Source organism: Malaclemys terrapin, chromosome 3, assembly GCF_027887155.1.
Source record: "Malaclemys terrapin pileata isolate rMalTer1 chromosome 3, rMalTer1.hap1, whole genome shotgun sequence".
Classification (NCBI taxonomy): Eukaryota; Metazoa; Chordata; order Testudines; family Emydidae; genus Malaclemys; species Malaclemys terrapin.
The window spans coordinates 204,350,679-204,365,247 of record NC_071507.1 but is presented as its reverse complement, the minus strand read 5'-3'; the positions used below and the strand labels follow the sequence as shown (position 1 = coordinate 204,365,247).

Genomic DNA, 14,569 nt, shown 5'->3' with positions numbered 1-14,569 from the left:
AACAGGTGGGGGAACAAGCTTTAAAGCCTGATCTATTCTGCATTGAAGAAACATCGGATGGTGTCCACCAGGACTTATTCCTCAAAGGGCACAGATCCAGGTGAGCAGCTGAAAGCCAGGGGTGCAGAGGTGGGAAGGCTGCATCTCTCCGCAAATGCTTGGGCTAGCCGGAACAACAAGGCCAGGTCTAGCATGCCGTTAAATCACAGCCCCACACTCTTCTTCAGCTGAAGGGGGCTTGAATTCCAGCCACCAGTGGAAGCCTGAAACCTGATTCCTGTTTGTCAGCTCAGACTGCATCATGTAAATCTCCAGGGGGAGATCCATGCACTGAGTCCAAGCTCCCCTGATTGCACAGAAATCAGGTTAGTCCACAGAGGAACATCCATTTGGCCAGTGAAATTCCAGGGGTTGGGAGTGCCCGGGAGCAGCTGTTTTAGGGAGACCGATTCAGGCAATAATGAACAAACGCATGTCCTGGGCTCCCTGACTGTTAACCTGGCCCCAGCGTCCTGGTGTTTCGAGCTGGGTGAAATTTTAGGACCAAAACTTTTTTTGGACCCAAAATGCAGAGTTGGTGACTTGGAACCATTTCACTAATTCATATCGATTTCGCCAAATGGGTTCGGTCAAGCAAATAATAAAAAAAATCATCAGAAAATAACTATCCATTTTGTGCTGACATTTTCAAAAAGAAACGTTCTGGCTTTTCACTCTGAAATGCCCGTCCAAGTGTCCTTTCATTTGATTTTTGAAAAAATGTAAAAAAAGGCTCGAAATCAAAACAAAACGTTGCCTTTGACCCCAAACCATTTTTTCCCTGTTTTTTTTTTTTTTTTGGACTTGCCGGCAAACCAAAAGCCGGCATTCACCCAGCTCTCCTTCTGTCCCTCTGAAAGGCTTTGCTTCTCTGCAGAGACTGAAGGAAGCTGAGTGCTGATGTTAACTCCTGCATTGAAACCTGCACTAAAGCCCCCCTCCTCCAGGGATCTGCCCCGTGTCTAAAGTGACCATCTTAAAAGAGCCCCAGGAGGTTTCCAGCTCAGGTTTGTGGGACCTGCTTGGAAACCACCTTCACAGCCAGGAGCTGTTGCTTGAGCCAGCTAACATGTTTAGGGTGGGGCAAAACAGCCGACCCAGTCAAATCCATCTTCCCGGCTGATGAACTGCTGTGGATGGCTACCACCAGAGACACCCGCTGAATCAACAGCCTTCCCCCGAGGACATTAATGCTACTGCTTCCACTGCTCCCCCTGCCAGCTCGGCTCTCCCTGAGAGACAATCCCCTCCCCTCCGCTTCCACCCTTACCCTGCCCTGGCTCCCGCCACCCTTGCACATGGTGTCCATCATTGCTACTAGGCCCGGGGTCCAGACGGCAGTGAAAGCTAAAAGCTTCCTTGTGGCCAACCCCGGTGCACTGTCTCAGTCAGGGTGCAGGGGCTGTGATCTGGTGTGTGAGGGAGGCAGACCCCGGGGGGAGGGGGAAGCAGGGGTGAGCCCTCCCTGGGTTAACAAGTTTGTTTGTTTACAAAGGACAGTGGGAGCTATGGGGACTCAGCCCTATAGCAAAAGAGAGACAAAGGGGGTAGGGGAGGTTAATTACAACCAATCAAAACAAAATGGCAACAGATTCAAAGGCCCCGTCCGCGGCGCCAGTTCCTCTCAATGCCCTTCCGCTCTAATTACTTGACTTCTGTTGCAGGCAGGAGCTGCTGGAAGTTTAGGCCCGAGTCTGCACCCCCTGGGAGGCGCCAAGCTCCATCCGTCCCTGATGGCAGAGCCCCCTCCGCACCTTGCAGGATCCAGGCCCTGATTCACTGGGTATGACCCCGAGCGCACAGCAGAGAAAGTTGCTCAGATCTGGGCTCCTTGTTCAGCTGCCCAATCCCTGCATTTTTTGTTGCTACCATCAGCCCACGAGGACAAATTCTGCCCTGGTCTAAACTCCATCCGCCCCCCCTCGTTTCAACAGCTGCAGCCTTGGGAAATCCGCCACCATATGTAACTCACCCACGTGCAGAGGCTGTTACAAACTCAGGACTCAGACCACATTGACCAGAAGTTTCGCCAGGGCTTGCTAACCTCGCCGGCAAATCCGAGCCCACCCAGATGATCTCAGGGCTGAGGCCTGGTGGAGGGGTCTGTTTGAAGCCACACCTCAGGCAAAAGCTAATACAGATTTTTATGAGAGCCCCTGCCAAGGGAAACGGCCCAGTTTCATACAGCAGCAGTGTGAATCCACAACCCGCTGGCTGAGCAGTCCAGTGAGCAACACAGACCAGCCCGCTGTCCAGCCTGCCCCAGCCACTAAACTTCAGTGAGGCAAATATCTGTGAGGCTGGGGAGGCACCAGAACAATCACCCCAACCTGGGAAATGGTTCAAGAGACACAAATCGGGGCAAATTTAGCCCAGAGTTTGGGATTTCTAAAAAAACTTGAGATCCACAGAAATATTCCCAGGATTAAAAAAAAACAAAAAACAACCCCTCCCCCCCCCCAAGCCTCCAAAAGACTTGAGGAGTTTAAAAAAAAAAGTTTCCAGGGCTAGAGCACCCACAGAAAAAAATTAGTGGCAACCCCCCCCACCCCCACCCCCAGCACCGGCAGCCCGCTACCCACCCCCCCAGCACCGGCAGCCCGCTCCCCGCCCCCCCAGCACCGGCAGCTCGCTCCCCGCCCCCCCAGCACCGGCAGCCCGCTCCCCGCCCCCCCAGCACCGGAGCTCACTCCCCGCCCCCCAGCACCGGCAGCCCGCTCCCACCCCCCAGCACCGGCAGCCCGCTCCCACCCCTCCAGCACTGGCAGCCCGCTCCCCACCCCCCCCCCAGCACCAGCAGCCCACTCCCCCCCCCCCAGCACTGGCAGCCTGCTCCTCCCACACAGCACCGGCAACCCGCTCCCCACACAGCGCCTCCCGCCCGCCTGCTGCCCCACTGATCAGCATGCCTCCCCCTCCCTCCCACCAGCACCTACCGCCTGCTGTGATCAGCTGTTTCGCAGCGTGCAGGAGGCTCTGGAAGGGAGGGAGAAGAGCGGGGATGGGGCACGCTCAGGGGAGGGGGCAGAACTGGGCGGGAAGAGGTGGGAGGGGTTGGGGGAAGGGGTGGGGGCAGGGCTCGGGGCCGAGAGCAGGTGGGAAGAGGCAGGATGGGGCGGGGGCTTGGGGGAAGGGGTAGGGGCAGGGCCCGGGGCCGAGAGCAGGTGGGAAGAGCAGGATGGGACGGGAGCTTGGGGGAAGGGGTCAGGGCCCCCCAGGCCCAGAACATGAAACTGCCCAGGAACAAAGGTGAAAGTGACCTGCCAGGTGTAATACAGAATCAGCAGCAGTGAGGGAAGCACATTCCAGTTTGAAATGGATTTTATGCTTTCACAATCCCGGGCGTTACTAGTCCCACAGGGCAGGGTGTCTGCTTTTTAAATCTCCGTGGTGACGCGGAGTCCAGCGCCTCAGCGCCCTGCACAATGCCTGGCGACAGTGAGGTGCCCCAGAACGGGATTCACAAATGCCGGCACAAGAGGCGGCTCCTCCCCTAACCTACCAATGGGCGGGGCCAAGCCGAGGAGAGGGGTGCTAGTCCCCGCCCCTCTGGTGGAAGATGCCTCCCTCCGCTTGGGATCCTCAGCTGAAAACTCTCTCTTGGAGTTAGGTACCTACACCGTTTTAACAAGAGCAGGGGGAAGGAGCACCACCCTCATGGCTTTTAGCTCAGCAGTCAGAGCATTCACCTGGCCGTGGGTGACCCCTGGTTCAAATCCCACCTCCACCTGAGGGGGAGAAGGGATTTCAATGGGGATTTGCCACTTCTCCGGGGAGTGATCTCACCATGGGGCTAATGGGAAAATCTGGTGTGGGGTTCCCGCAGGCCAAGTCTACACCTAAAACTTGGGTTGACCTAGTGATGTTCAGGGATGTGAAAAATTCACACCTGAGAGACACAGTTAAGCCAAACTAAGCCCTGGTGTAGCCAGCGCTCGGTCGATGGAAGAATTCTTCTGCTGACCTAGCTCGTGCAGGGGGAGTCACTACAGCGATGGAAAAGCCCCTTCTGTTGCTGTAGCAACCATCTACAATACAGTGCTGCAGCTATACCACTGTAGTATAGACATACCCTCACTCTCTCCTGGTGAAGCTGTTCCACTGTGGATAAATAATGAAAGAACCAGAGAGAGAGAGCGCCAGCCATACCACCAGCATGCATTAGAATGGCTCTGTAGCCTAGTGGTTAGAGCATTCATATTGGAGTGGGGAGACCCAGGATCCAGCCCCCTGCTCCAGTGACTTTTTAAATTATTCCCCTACAGCTTCAACGGGCGAGACTGAGAAAGCCCCACATCAGAATACCCCAGAGCCCCGGGGGTAGGGCATTCACCAGAGAGGTGGCAGATCCTTCTTCAAATCCCCTCTCCTCCTCAGCTGGAGAACACTGACCACTGGGCTAAATGCTATGAGGGTGGTCTGCCTTCTTCTTCCGCCCCCCACCCCGGCCATATTGGACAAGCTTGCCCATAGGGGAAAGGGCTGCTACCCAGCACACCTTCTGGGGGCTGCTTTTGCTACTCACAGATCAAGAGGGTGGGGGTACTTGTCCTTCTCCTTGACCGGCAGCACAAAGTAGGGAACCACATGCTCTGTCCCGGTCTTGTCGCGGTAATGCTCGCGGTGCCTCTGGGAGAGCTGCGGGACAAACAAATTACTCAGAACCTGGCTTCCGGAACAGGGCAGAGCTGCATTAGCCGGCCAGGCAACCGAGGAGTTCAAATACCAAATAGGAAATGCAATGGGAAAAGATAACAGGTCTTCTGCTGCATCCCTCCTGCCTGCTGCGAAGGGAGGCTGCCTACGCAGGGCCCAGGGCCCAAAGCCTTAACCACTAGCTGGGATAGATTCCTTAGGGCAGGGTCCTCTCTTCCAAAGCGCAACACGCTCTCCGCTGCTGGAGAAATAATAACAACCATGTTTCTAAAACTGCCCTCCCTAAGGTGCTCTCCAGGCAGCAGAGTAAGTGACGATCGTGCTAAATCGCACGGGGGCTTGGCTTGATGCAAGCTGTACTTATTCCCGATGCACCGTGGCTCTGGGCCTTCACTGTGGCTGAGAAGTGGGGAGACAACACTGTATTTTGGGCGCAAAACGTGAAACGTGCGGCTTGGCCGAGTCAGATGAGAGAGATGCTGCTCTCTTTAGCAAGGGGAACATCTCCCATGTGCAATTAGACGCGCCCAGCCTGCATGCTCCCACACTCACACACACACATATCTGTCCTCCTCTCACGCTATTTATTACTGGGATAACATGCTCTGGGCTCCAGTTCCCCGTCCCGTTCCAGAGTGAAGATTCGGGGAGACGGACAAAGTTCCGCTGTACTGAGCAATGGGGCTACACTCCAGCTGTGTCCTACGCTGTAGGGTGACCAGATGTCCCGATTTTATAGGGACAGTCTCGATTTTTGGGTCTTTTTCTTATATAGGCTCCTATTACCCCCCTCCCCATCCTGATTTTTCACATTTGCTGTCTGGTCACCCTACCTATGCTGTGAACTGCGCCAGCTGGGTTACACTCATTCCTTCCCCCTTTAGCTGCCACGTCCTCTTTCCAGCAACTCAGCAAAGCTCAACGACTCCTCAAACAGCTCCCCAGGCAATCCCGCCCACCGCAGCACACGCAGAGATGTCTGCACGGTCACCTCGGGAGGGGAGCCCTGCTCTTCAGCGACCACCCACTGCGTTCCACGCTGACTCCTCCCTCTGCATGCCAGTAAGGCGCATGCAAACCGTTGGAGACGGGACGACCGGAGCCTCCCCTAAAACAATGCCAATTGGGTTTTCTGGTGACTGTCTGCCTAGGTTCTTATGTTCAGGAAGCTGCCTTCAGAACCAGTATTAGGGCAGTGAAAAAGACCGTCTCAGTGTGGCGGGTGGGTGCCAGAGGCCGAGGGCGCTGGCTTTTGGTTGTGACTGATTATATATTTGTGTTGATTGCATTTTGGCTCAGTCCAGGGCATTTCCGAGGTGCTGCCCAGGTGCTGCCCTGACTGCTTTGCGCTGGCTACTGTGTAGCGCTCAGGTGCTGCGTGTTGGATCACGCCCGCCGTGCCGTTGCGTGCAGGGCATGCCGCCGCGAGAAACGCCTGCTCACCTTGTAAAACTCCTTCAGCTCTTCGGAGCGGTTGAAATCCAAGTTGAAGCGGGAATAGGAAGGGGCGTGCAGCCACCTGTCCCAGCCCCGCGCCCTGCACCCCAGCACTAAGCCAGGGTCGGACGAGAAGAGGGTGGGGAACTGGCCGCCTTTGCTGTAGGGGCAGCGGCTGGTCTCCATGGCAGCATTGCGGAAATCCTGGAAGTATTTCAGAGTGGTGTTCCCGTAGGTGTCGCCAAAGGAAAACACCGTGTTGGGGACATGCCCACGGTACCTGCGGAGGAGAGACAGAGCCAGTGAGGGACAGGGAAAGGCCTGGGGCACCCCCTGGGGACAGGGCCCTTGTCTCTCCTTCTAAATGCAGCTTGCAGAAGTGAGGGGCTGATGGCTCTGGTTTAAATGCGTCAGAGAGGGGCCATGCAGCTCTCTCGCACATACACCCTGCGGCAAAGTCCCACCTTGCTCCTGGTTGATTGAGCCATGTTGGGAGGGAGGAGGGAGGGGCTCCTCCCAGGTCCTGGGGGCCATCAGTTTACACCCTAAAGCCTTTTCTTACCCTGATCTTCACATGCCTTACTGAAGATATTATCAGCCATCCAACTGGCCAGCTGCTGGGACTGCCGACCAGTGAGACGCATGGGATTGGAAGCCAGGAGCTCTGTAGCCTGGGTCTCAGCTGGGCCTCACACTTGCTGCCTAAGCCTTGCCCCACCCCCTTGCGTGGGTCCAACTGGAGACTCCTAGGGCCTGCTTTCCAGAAGTGCTGACGTCAACAGCCGGCCCTGCTTCCCAGTGAGCTGGAGCCAGCCCTGCTACGAGATCCAGCTGCCAGACACTGGAGGGGGTGATGTACCCCAGCCTAGGCATTAGCATGCAGCCAGTCGCCCACATCCCCAATTGCCCACCCTCTGGCAGCAGCGAGAAGATTTTTATTCTTTGGACTCTTCCCCCCTCCACTAAAATAAAGAATTCTCCAAGCTGTGCTTTCCCTGGGCTGGGCTATTGATGGAGAACTAACCTCTTGGCCACAGACCCAAGCCCCCAGATTCAAAAGAGATCCTAGCTGCACTCCCACTTCATTTGAATAAAAGAACAACCTAGCCACTTTGGTGGCACATGAACTGAGTTTCACAAAAGGTTCAGGAGAAGGGGAGGAAAAACCACCGTAGACGAGACGATCAAAGAACTGCCCCGGCAGCTAGGGGCAGATATGTGCTGCCGAGCAGCCCCCCCATTTCCTGTAAGGTAGAAGCCCCCAAATAAGTGGAGGCCCGTTGAAGTGCCTAGCTGCCCTAGCTGAGTGACAGAACCCAGGTGACTTCTCTCAAGGGGACATTCTGATGTACTGCAATTGCTGCTAAGGACCCAACAGTGGAGATGGTAGCGATTCTCCCTCTAGGACAGCTGCTTTTGGGGGGAGGGATAGCTCAGTGGTTTGAGCATTGGCCTGCTAAACCCAGGGTTGTGAGTTCAATCCCTGAGAGGGCCATTTAGGGATCTGGAGCAAAAATCTGTCTGGGGACTGGTTCTGCTTTGAGCAGGGGGTTGGACTAGATACCTCCTGAGGTTCCTTCCAACCCTGATATTCTATGATGGTAAGCTGCAAACACACCCGCAATTGACCTGACAGCAGGCTGCCTAGACACTGGGGTGACTGGCGTGCTGTGAACAGCAGATACACAGATCTGATGCAGTCTGCGCAGACACGCATCTGCCGCTGTCTCTCAGGCCTCTTTTCCCAGACGCCACAATCACAAACGCAACACACTGAGCACACATCTCGTCATCTCCCTCCCAGCAAGCCGTCCCCATCCTCCTCCTCCATCACACGCAGTCCGCCAGGGATTCTGCCGTTCTCTATGCTCGCACTGCAGGGTGCAATTACCCTGAGATCAGCGGCGTGCCTGCAGCACAGGCTAAAAATCTAGCTAGCACGGCTAAAAGCAGCTGTGTAGAGGCAGTGGCAGGGGCTGTAGCGTGGGCAGTCCAAGCACACCGGGGACCCTCGCAAGCACTTGCATTGCTAGCCTGAGCTGGCGCCCATTCTGTCAGGAATCAGAGCCTGCAGCGGAGCCAATCTCCAGATTATCTACCGAGCGCAGCCGGCCCGTAGTACACTGCCTGGTTGGCAGGAAGCATCAGCAGCCTGGCTTTTAAACCCTGCAGCAGCAGCAGGTCAGTAGCTGCTCAAAGCACTCACTCTTCTCACTCCAGATAACCCGGACCGGACCCTCGGCTCCGATTCCTGACCTCAGCTCTCACCCTGAGCGCTGCTTCTGACTCTTGGCGCTGACGCCTGCTCTAACCACTAGGCCTGATGCCTGTTCTAACCACTGGGCTCAACCACCCACGTCCTGGACACTGACACATGCAGCCCTGTTGTCACTGTGCTAGCTAACAGGTGTGCAGGCCCGTGGTGCAGTGCAGGCATAACCTGTATGTCGCCCCTCACATCCTAGCTGGCTGCTCAATCCTGCCGCTTCTTCCTTTGTAACATCTCCAAAATCCTTCCCTCGGAACCCTGGCCCATGCTTTGACAGTTCCTGACACCCACCTGGCTTCCCTCCCACCTAGCCAACCCGCCACTGCGAAACCCAACGGCCTCTCTTGCTGCTCCCTCGGCACCACCCCCTTCCCCTTCTCTGCAATTGCCAATTACTTGCCTTCACTTCTCGGGCTCCCCCCTGCGCCCGTCGCAGCTCTTGGCTGCCTGGCGGTACGCGGCAGCCTGGCTAAGATTCAGCACAGCAGCGGTTTCCTATCCTCTGTTGTGCGATCGTCCCCATGCTGTTCTGGCAGGGGGTCGGAACCGATCATCACCTAGCTCGACACGCACATCCTGCTTCAGCACCATGGTAAATATGTAAAGCCAGATCCCCAGCTGGTGGAAACTGACATCGCTCCATTCACTTCAGGATCTGGCTCGTCAAATAGATTCGGTGGAATTCCTGGTAGCTCTGGCAACATTTGTAGCTGAAAATCTTACTAATAATAAGAGCTTAAAGAGTATCTATGAAGCTGTAATATATCCCCTCTTCTATCCCCTCCCCCCCAAAAAAGCCATTTATGCCTTCAGTAAGTCTGCACAGAATTTATACAAGTTGACATTATTCTCACGGTGGCTCATTGTAATGGTTGCATGGAACCAGCTTTACTGCAATGCTAATACCCTCAGGCTTTCTGATTTCAGTGGGAAAAATTTACATTACAGCGAAAGCAAAGAAGGCAAACTTATGATGGATTCACAGACAGTGTGTTTGATCCCTGGTTTCAATTCTGCACGAGGCTGGATTGAACAGAGCACTTGCTTTTCTTTCTGACTGTGTTAATTCATAGGGGGATCCGGAGTGAATTTGGCTGCAAGATAAAGATTTTCTGCATATTGCCTCTAAAGAGCATTTCGGATGGTGAAAAATAACCAATTAGTGAGGTTGTAACAATAGGATCTTGCCAAATAAGATGCTGCTTAGAAATCTAAAGATATATGCTTTATAAACAACTGAAACATCTCAGAGGAGAAGAGAGAAATCTGTCCAATAACGACTGTTATGGTGAACAACAACAAAAAAACATAGATGCAAAGGAACCCAAAGGGTCTAGAGAGGAAACCAATTAAATTCAATGGGAGGTGGGGTCCTAAATCCCATTGGTTCCTGTGAAAATCTCAGCCTGACAGTCTCTGTTGCGAGGGACTGATGGGGAGAGAATCAATGTGTATAATTCACGGTATGTGGGATCCAGACGCGGAGTGAGAACAAGATCAATTCTGCTTTAAGATAAACATTTGTGACTCAACATATCTAGACTGCCCTGGGATATTTTTTTCCCCGTGTCTCAGTGGTGGAATCCTGAGAGACACTAGCCTGAGACACGTCTCTTGAAGACAGTCCTTGGTGTTGCCAAGTTCTCCTCGCTCTCAGCCAATCCTCATTTCACAGACGTACCATAACTGGCAGTTATTGTATGCCTCATATAAAATCATCGTGTGCTGCTTATTTGATGGACAGAATGCTCCAAATTACCCCTCTGGGATCTGGAGAGATGAAGCAAAGAAACAGTACCTGTTCCAGCTAGCTCCGTTCTATCTGCACTGGGGGGAGGGAGAAAACCCAAACCCTACAACTAACTGTTTTTTTTTAATTTCTTTCTTTTCCTATCAATCCAAATTTCTTGTGCACGAAACGGCCTGGATTGGCATGGAAAATCTAGAGCACCTGCTGGGTTTTCAGACAGTAAGTGCGTTCAATGCCGGGAGCTTTCCTGAGCTCATCTTTAAATGAGAAGCAACGTCAACTTGTCAAGGTCTTGCTCATTCGTGGTCATTAAAGGCCCCAGGGCACTTTTCATGAGAGCGGGAGTGTTAATCTCAGGGTCCTTGATAAAAAAAACAGCTGTTTCCAACAGATTCTGATCATCTGATTGGTTGGGGTCACTAGGCCTGCCTGAGCCAAAGTTCTTCCATGTTTAAACTCTGTCCTTCCATGTTTAACTCTAATTGGCCTCAAAAGCCAAGGGCAGGAATTGGAATGTGTAAACAGCCATTAGCAATTACGACCTTGCTCATACCAGGTACCAAGCGATAATGATGAGGTTGGCATGTTTCTAGCTGGAGAAGGGGTAATAAATTAAGGGTAAACAAGACCAGGTAACTGTTTAGAGGAGTGTTACTAACAAGCTAGATTTATAGCCCTAGAATGATTTAATTGCTTACATGTATAAACATGCCTTCGGTAGAGAGGGGAGGGGGAGTAGAGGGGAGGTGGTAGAGAGGGGGAGAGAGGTGGGGCTTAGTTGTAAAATGTATAAGAAGAGAGAAACGGTTTTTGCTGGTGTGCTCGATTTGAGACTTGCCTGTCTCCTTGCATCACTTTGAGATCTCAAATAAACTTTGATTGTTTCTCCACCCCAGTATGTTTATTGGCGCGAAGCACACTGGGCAACGAATCCCGCTGTTGCTGTCCTCGGGCCTCTATGCCGGCAACAGATTCATGCTGAGTATCGGACTAATCAGCCTGAGCAAAGTATGAGAGCCTGGTCCATCGCTTCCTCCGTACTATGGACACTGTATTCCACCACCTTTTCCAGCAGGGAGAACGGTAAATAACAGTGATGCAGCCAGATTTGGGTGCAACACATGGGGCTCGTGTGGGGCTTCTTCCCGCCTCCTACTCCAAAACGTGGCTAGAGCGACTGTGATGCAAACCCCACATTGGCTAAGAAAGAGTTAATGAGGGGCCTGTGGCAGGTGCCGGGCTGGGAGGGAGAGAGCACAGCTCAGCTGAGTGGGAAGGAGGGCGGATCTGGAGCTCGCACTTCCTGAAAGGCCTGGTTGGGATCAGGAGCTGCACATGAGACTGCAGCCTGCGAGAGCCTGAGTGTAGGCAGACCCGAGCTGCAGCTACTGTTCCTTTATCACCAGTGACTTACCTGCTGGTGCTGGGTAAGTCTGATGCAGGAAGACTGCTAAATAAAAGACCGTTTGTTTTCTTACACCCAACTACCTGCTAGTAGTTTGTCCTGAACTGATGCCTGCCCTGGATCACATCTAAGCAAGTGAGCCCACCCTTCCGGTCCCTAAGGAGTGTTTGGTGCCCGTCTCCAAGGAACAGCTACTAAGAATGACTTGTTCAGCCACAAAGTCTGCCTTCCGTCACTGGCCATGCAAAGAAACGCTGGCGAGCCATGAAGCGATTGCACTGCAGAATCCAGGAGCTCTTCTAACTCTGCCAAAGCGCAACCACATTTCACCAGTCTGTGGAAAGGCCCAGCCGTTCTCCGTGCCAAATTCCTCATCTCTTCTTCCACCCGGCACCAAAGCATTGGAGATATTTAAGAAGTCCCTTTTTTGTAATGGGAAAGGTGTTTGTTCCCCATCATCTTTGTTCTTGAAAATGGCTCAACCAATTTTGCTGAAACTTAAAAAGAAAACCTATCGCTCTCAGCCAAGAACAAACCGGTCAGAAAAGGAAGACTGACAAAGTGACAAGCAACTGTCAATGATTCCTCAAAATGGAAGCACTCGTGCAGCCTTAATTATTGCTTCCACCTTTAATAGAGAAACTGGTTCCCAGCTGGCACAAACTTGCCTGAAATCAATGGGAGTTAAGGGTTGAAATACCTTTAAAAGTCTAGCCTAAGAAAAAGAACAGGGAAAGAAAACAGATGAAGATGGGAAGAGAGGTGGTAGATGGTACAGCACTGTGTGCTGCTCTCCACACACAAAGGGAGGAAGAGCAGATACCCATCTGAATTCCCTGGGACAAGGGTGTTTCAGGCCGAACGGAAGATAAGTAAGGCTAAAAGCAGGTGAACTACTTTCAAGACATGGTAAGATCCCGTAGTAGAGTGTGTTTGAAAAGTCTGTCTCGCTCGATCACATAACGTATTATGTATCAATAAGGAAATATTAATGAGGTGAGACAATCCTCTGCAGTTTTCTTCTACCACACAGTAAAAAAGGCAACTCCGACTCAGGCAGTCATCTTAAGAAATTAATGACATGGGATTTTAACTTAATTAACTGTTCCGTTCCCTCCCCCTGAGGCTCTGGGACTGGCCACTGTCACAGACAGGATACTGGGCTGGGTGGACCGCTGGTCTGACCCCATATGGCTGCTCTTCTGAAAACAGGTTGATCCATTAAACGATCTACAAAGATACTCTGAACCTACAGAACCCTCGGACTTATTACTGAGACTAGACACCACAAATCTGGTCCGACAAAGAAGCCCTAAGTTTCAGCTGGAGAAAGCCTGCGAGTTGCAAGGCCTTTAAAGGACACAGAGGAAACTCACCAGGAATGAAAAGCGTTGGCTGGTTTATGGAACACTGTAGTTGAGAATTTATAGGCACAAAAAACAGGAGGTGCAAAGCCATGCGTCCTACAGCAACCATATCTTGTGCATATGAAGTGTTTTGCATGACTGTAAGTGCTGTTATCTAGGGGACTGGACCCAAGGCTGGGAGCCAGGACACCTGGGTTCTAATCACAGCTTAGCCAATGGCTTCCTGAGGCTGAAGGTCTCACATCCCCTCTCTCTATGCCTGAGCTGCCCCATCTGTCAAGGGGTGCTAATGATACTTGCCCACATTTGCAAAGCACTTTGAAACCAATGATTGATTGGTTTCTATTATGGTTATGCCTAGAGGCCAAACTGAAATTAATGCATGGATGAAATGTGTTCTCTAAATGCAAAATGTTATTAATTGTTGAATATCCCTCTAACCTATATGTGCAATGTGGCTAAACTATGGGTGCCAAGTCAACCACACCTGCAATTATTTCCCGACTTTGATATGATTCAGATCTCAACCTGCATCTAATATTTCTGCATCTTGACTTTCCTTGGGATTGTTTAAGAATTACTTTTGTGAATTTGCAAGGTGTGTACCTCATTTCCTACTCCCATGCTGACTGGGTCACTTAGAGGATAACAGCCTACTACTGTTAGCTCAAGTCAGAGAGATCTGGGTTGTGGATCTAAAGAGCCAAACACAGCTGATGACTCAAGTGGGAGTCAATGGGAGTCCATGTGATTGAATTACTGTTTGTTTGTTTGTTTGTTTGTGTTTGTTTAAAATTAGGAAACTACATCTTAAACTATGTTAATATAACATTAAGGTTGCAAAGTCAAGCACTTAGAAGTTAGGAGATGCCAGAATTAAGGTTGCCTTTGCAACCCTTGTGCATGTGCATTATGATACAATCTTTAATTGCATGATCACATAGTATTGCTTCCACAGGACTCCTGCCTCAGTGCACTGGATGGACCTGCTCTGAGAAGAATCAGGGCTGTGCAGTGAAGGAGGCTGTTGTCTATTAGAACCCCTGCCTCATTTGTTGTTGCAGAAGTTGAAAAACGTACAGTGAAGGAGGCCAGGGACTGCAGGAAGAGTACGTCTGGCCTTGTGGTTAAGGAAGTTGAATGCCACCCTGGCGAACTGGAGTCTATCCTTGCCTGTTCCTACGTGATGAGGGGCAAGTCCCTTAACCCACACTTTTCACACCTGGCCATCACTTGTGTGTTCCTGCTTGGCTGGGTATGCAACTTGAGTCACTTGGGATCTGATCTGCAGAAATGCCGAGCACTTGCAGCTGCAGCCCACATTGATTTGGAGCCATGCTTTGAAAAAAATATCCTAAGTACTACAATTGTTTAGTGTAAGTAACTAGCTCATAATCCGTTCCACCCTGCATTTAGCTGTGATGCTCAGAGACGAGCTCTTTGTGGCTCAAAAGTCTGTCTCTCTCCCCAACAGAAGTTGGTCCAATGAAAGCTACTCCCTCACCCACCTTGTCTCTCTGACATCCTGGGACCAACATGGCTACATCAACCCTGCATACATGAGGGAATCGGTAATTTTGTAGTCAGTGCAGACTTTGGATAGTGCATGTTAAATAAGGCCTAGCACTACACGTTGAATGTACAGC

General features: G+C 51.9%; 1 protein-coding gene across 2 annotated transcripts in view; it reads right to left on the bottom strand.

The window, feature by feature from the left end:
• Window positions 1-14,569, bottom strand: part of FAM166C (family with sequence similarity 166 member C) — a 47,183-nt gene that overhangs the window by 18,207 nt on the left and 14,407 nt on the right. For both annotated transcript variants that reach the window (XM_054023445.1, XM_054023444.1), the window contains exons 2-3: window positions 6,139-6,412; window positions 4,565-4,677 (exon numbers count right to left, since the gene is read on the bottom strand). In XM_054023445.1, the coding sequence (XP_053879420.1) occupies window positions 4,565-4,677; window positions 6,139-6,412 (387 nt within the window). The remainder of the gene's footprint in view (window positions 1-4,564; window positions 4,678-6,138; window positions 6,413-14,569) is intronic.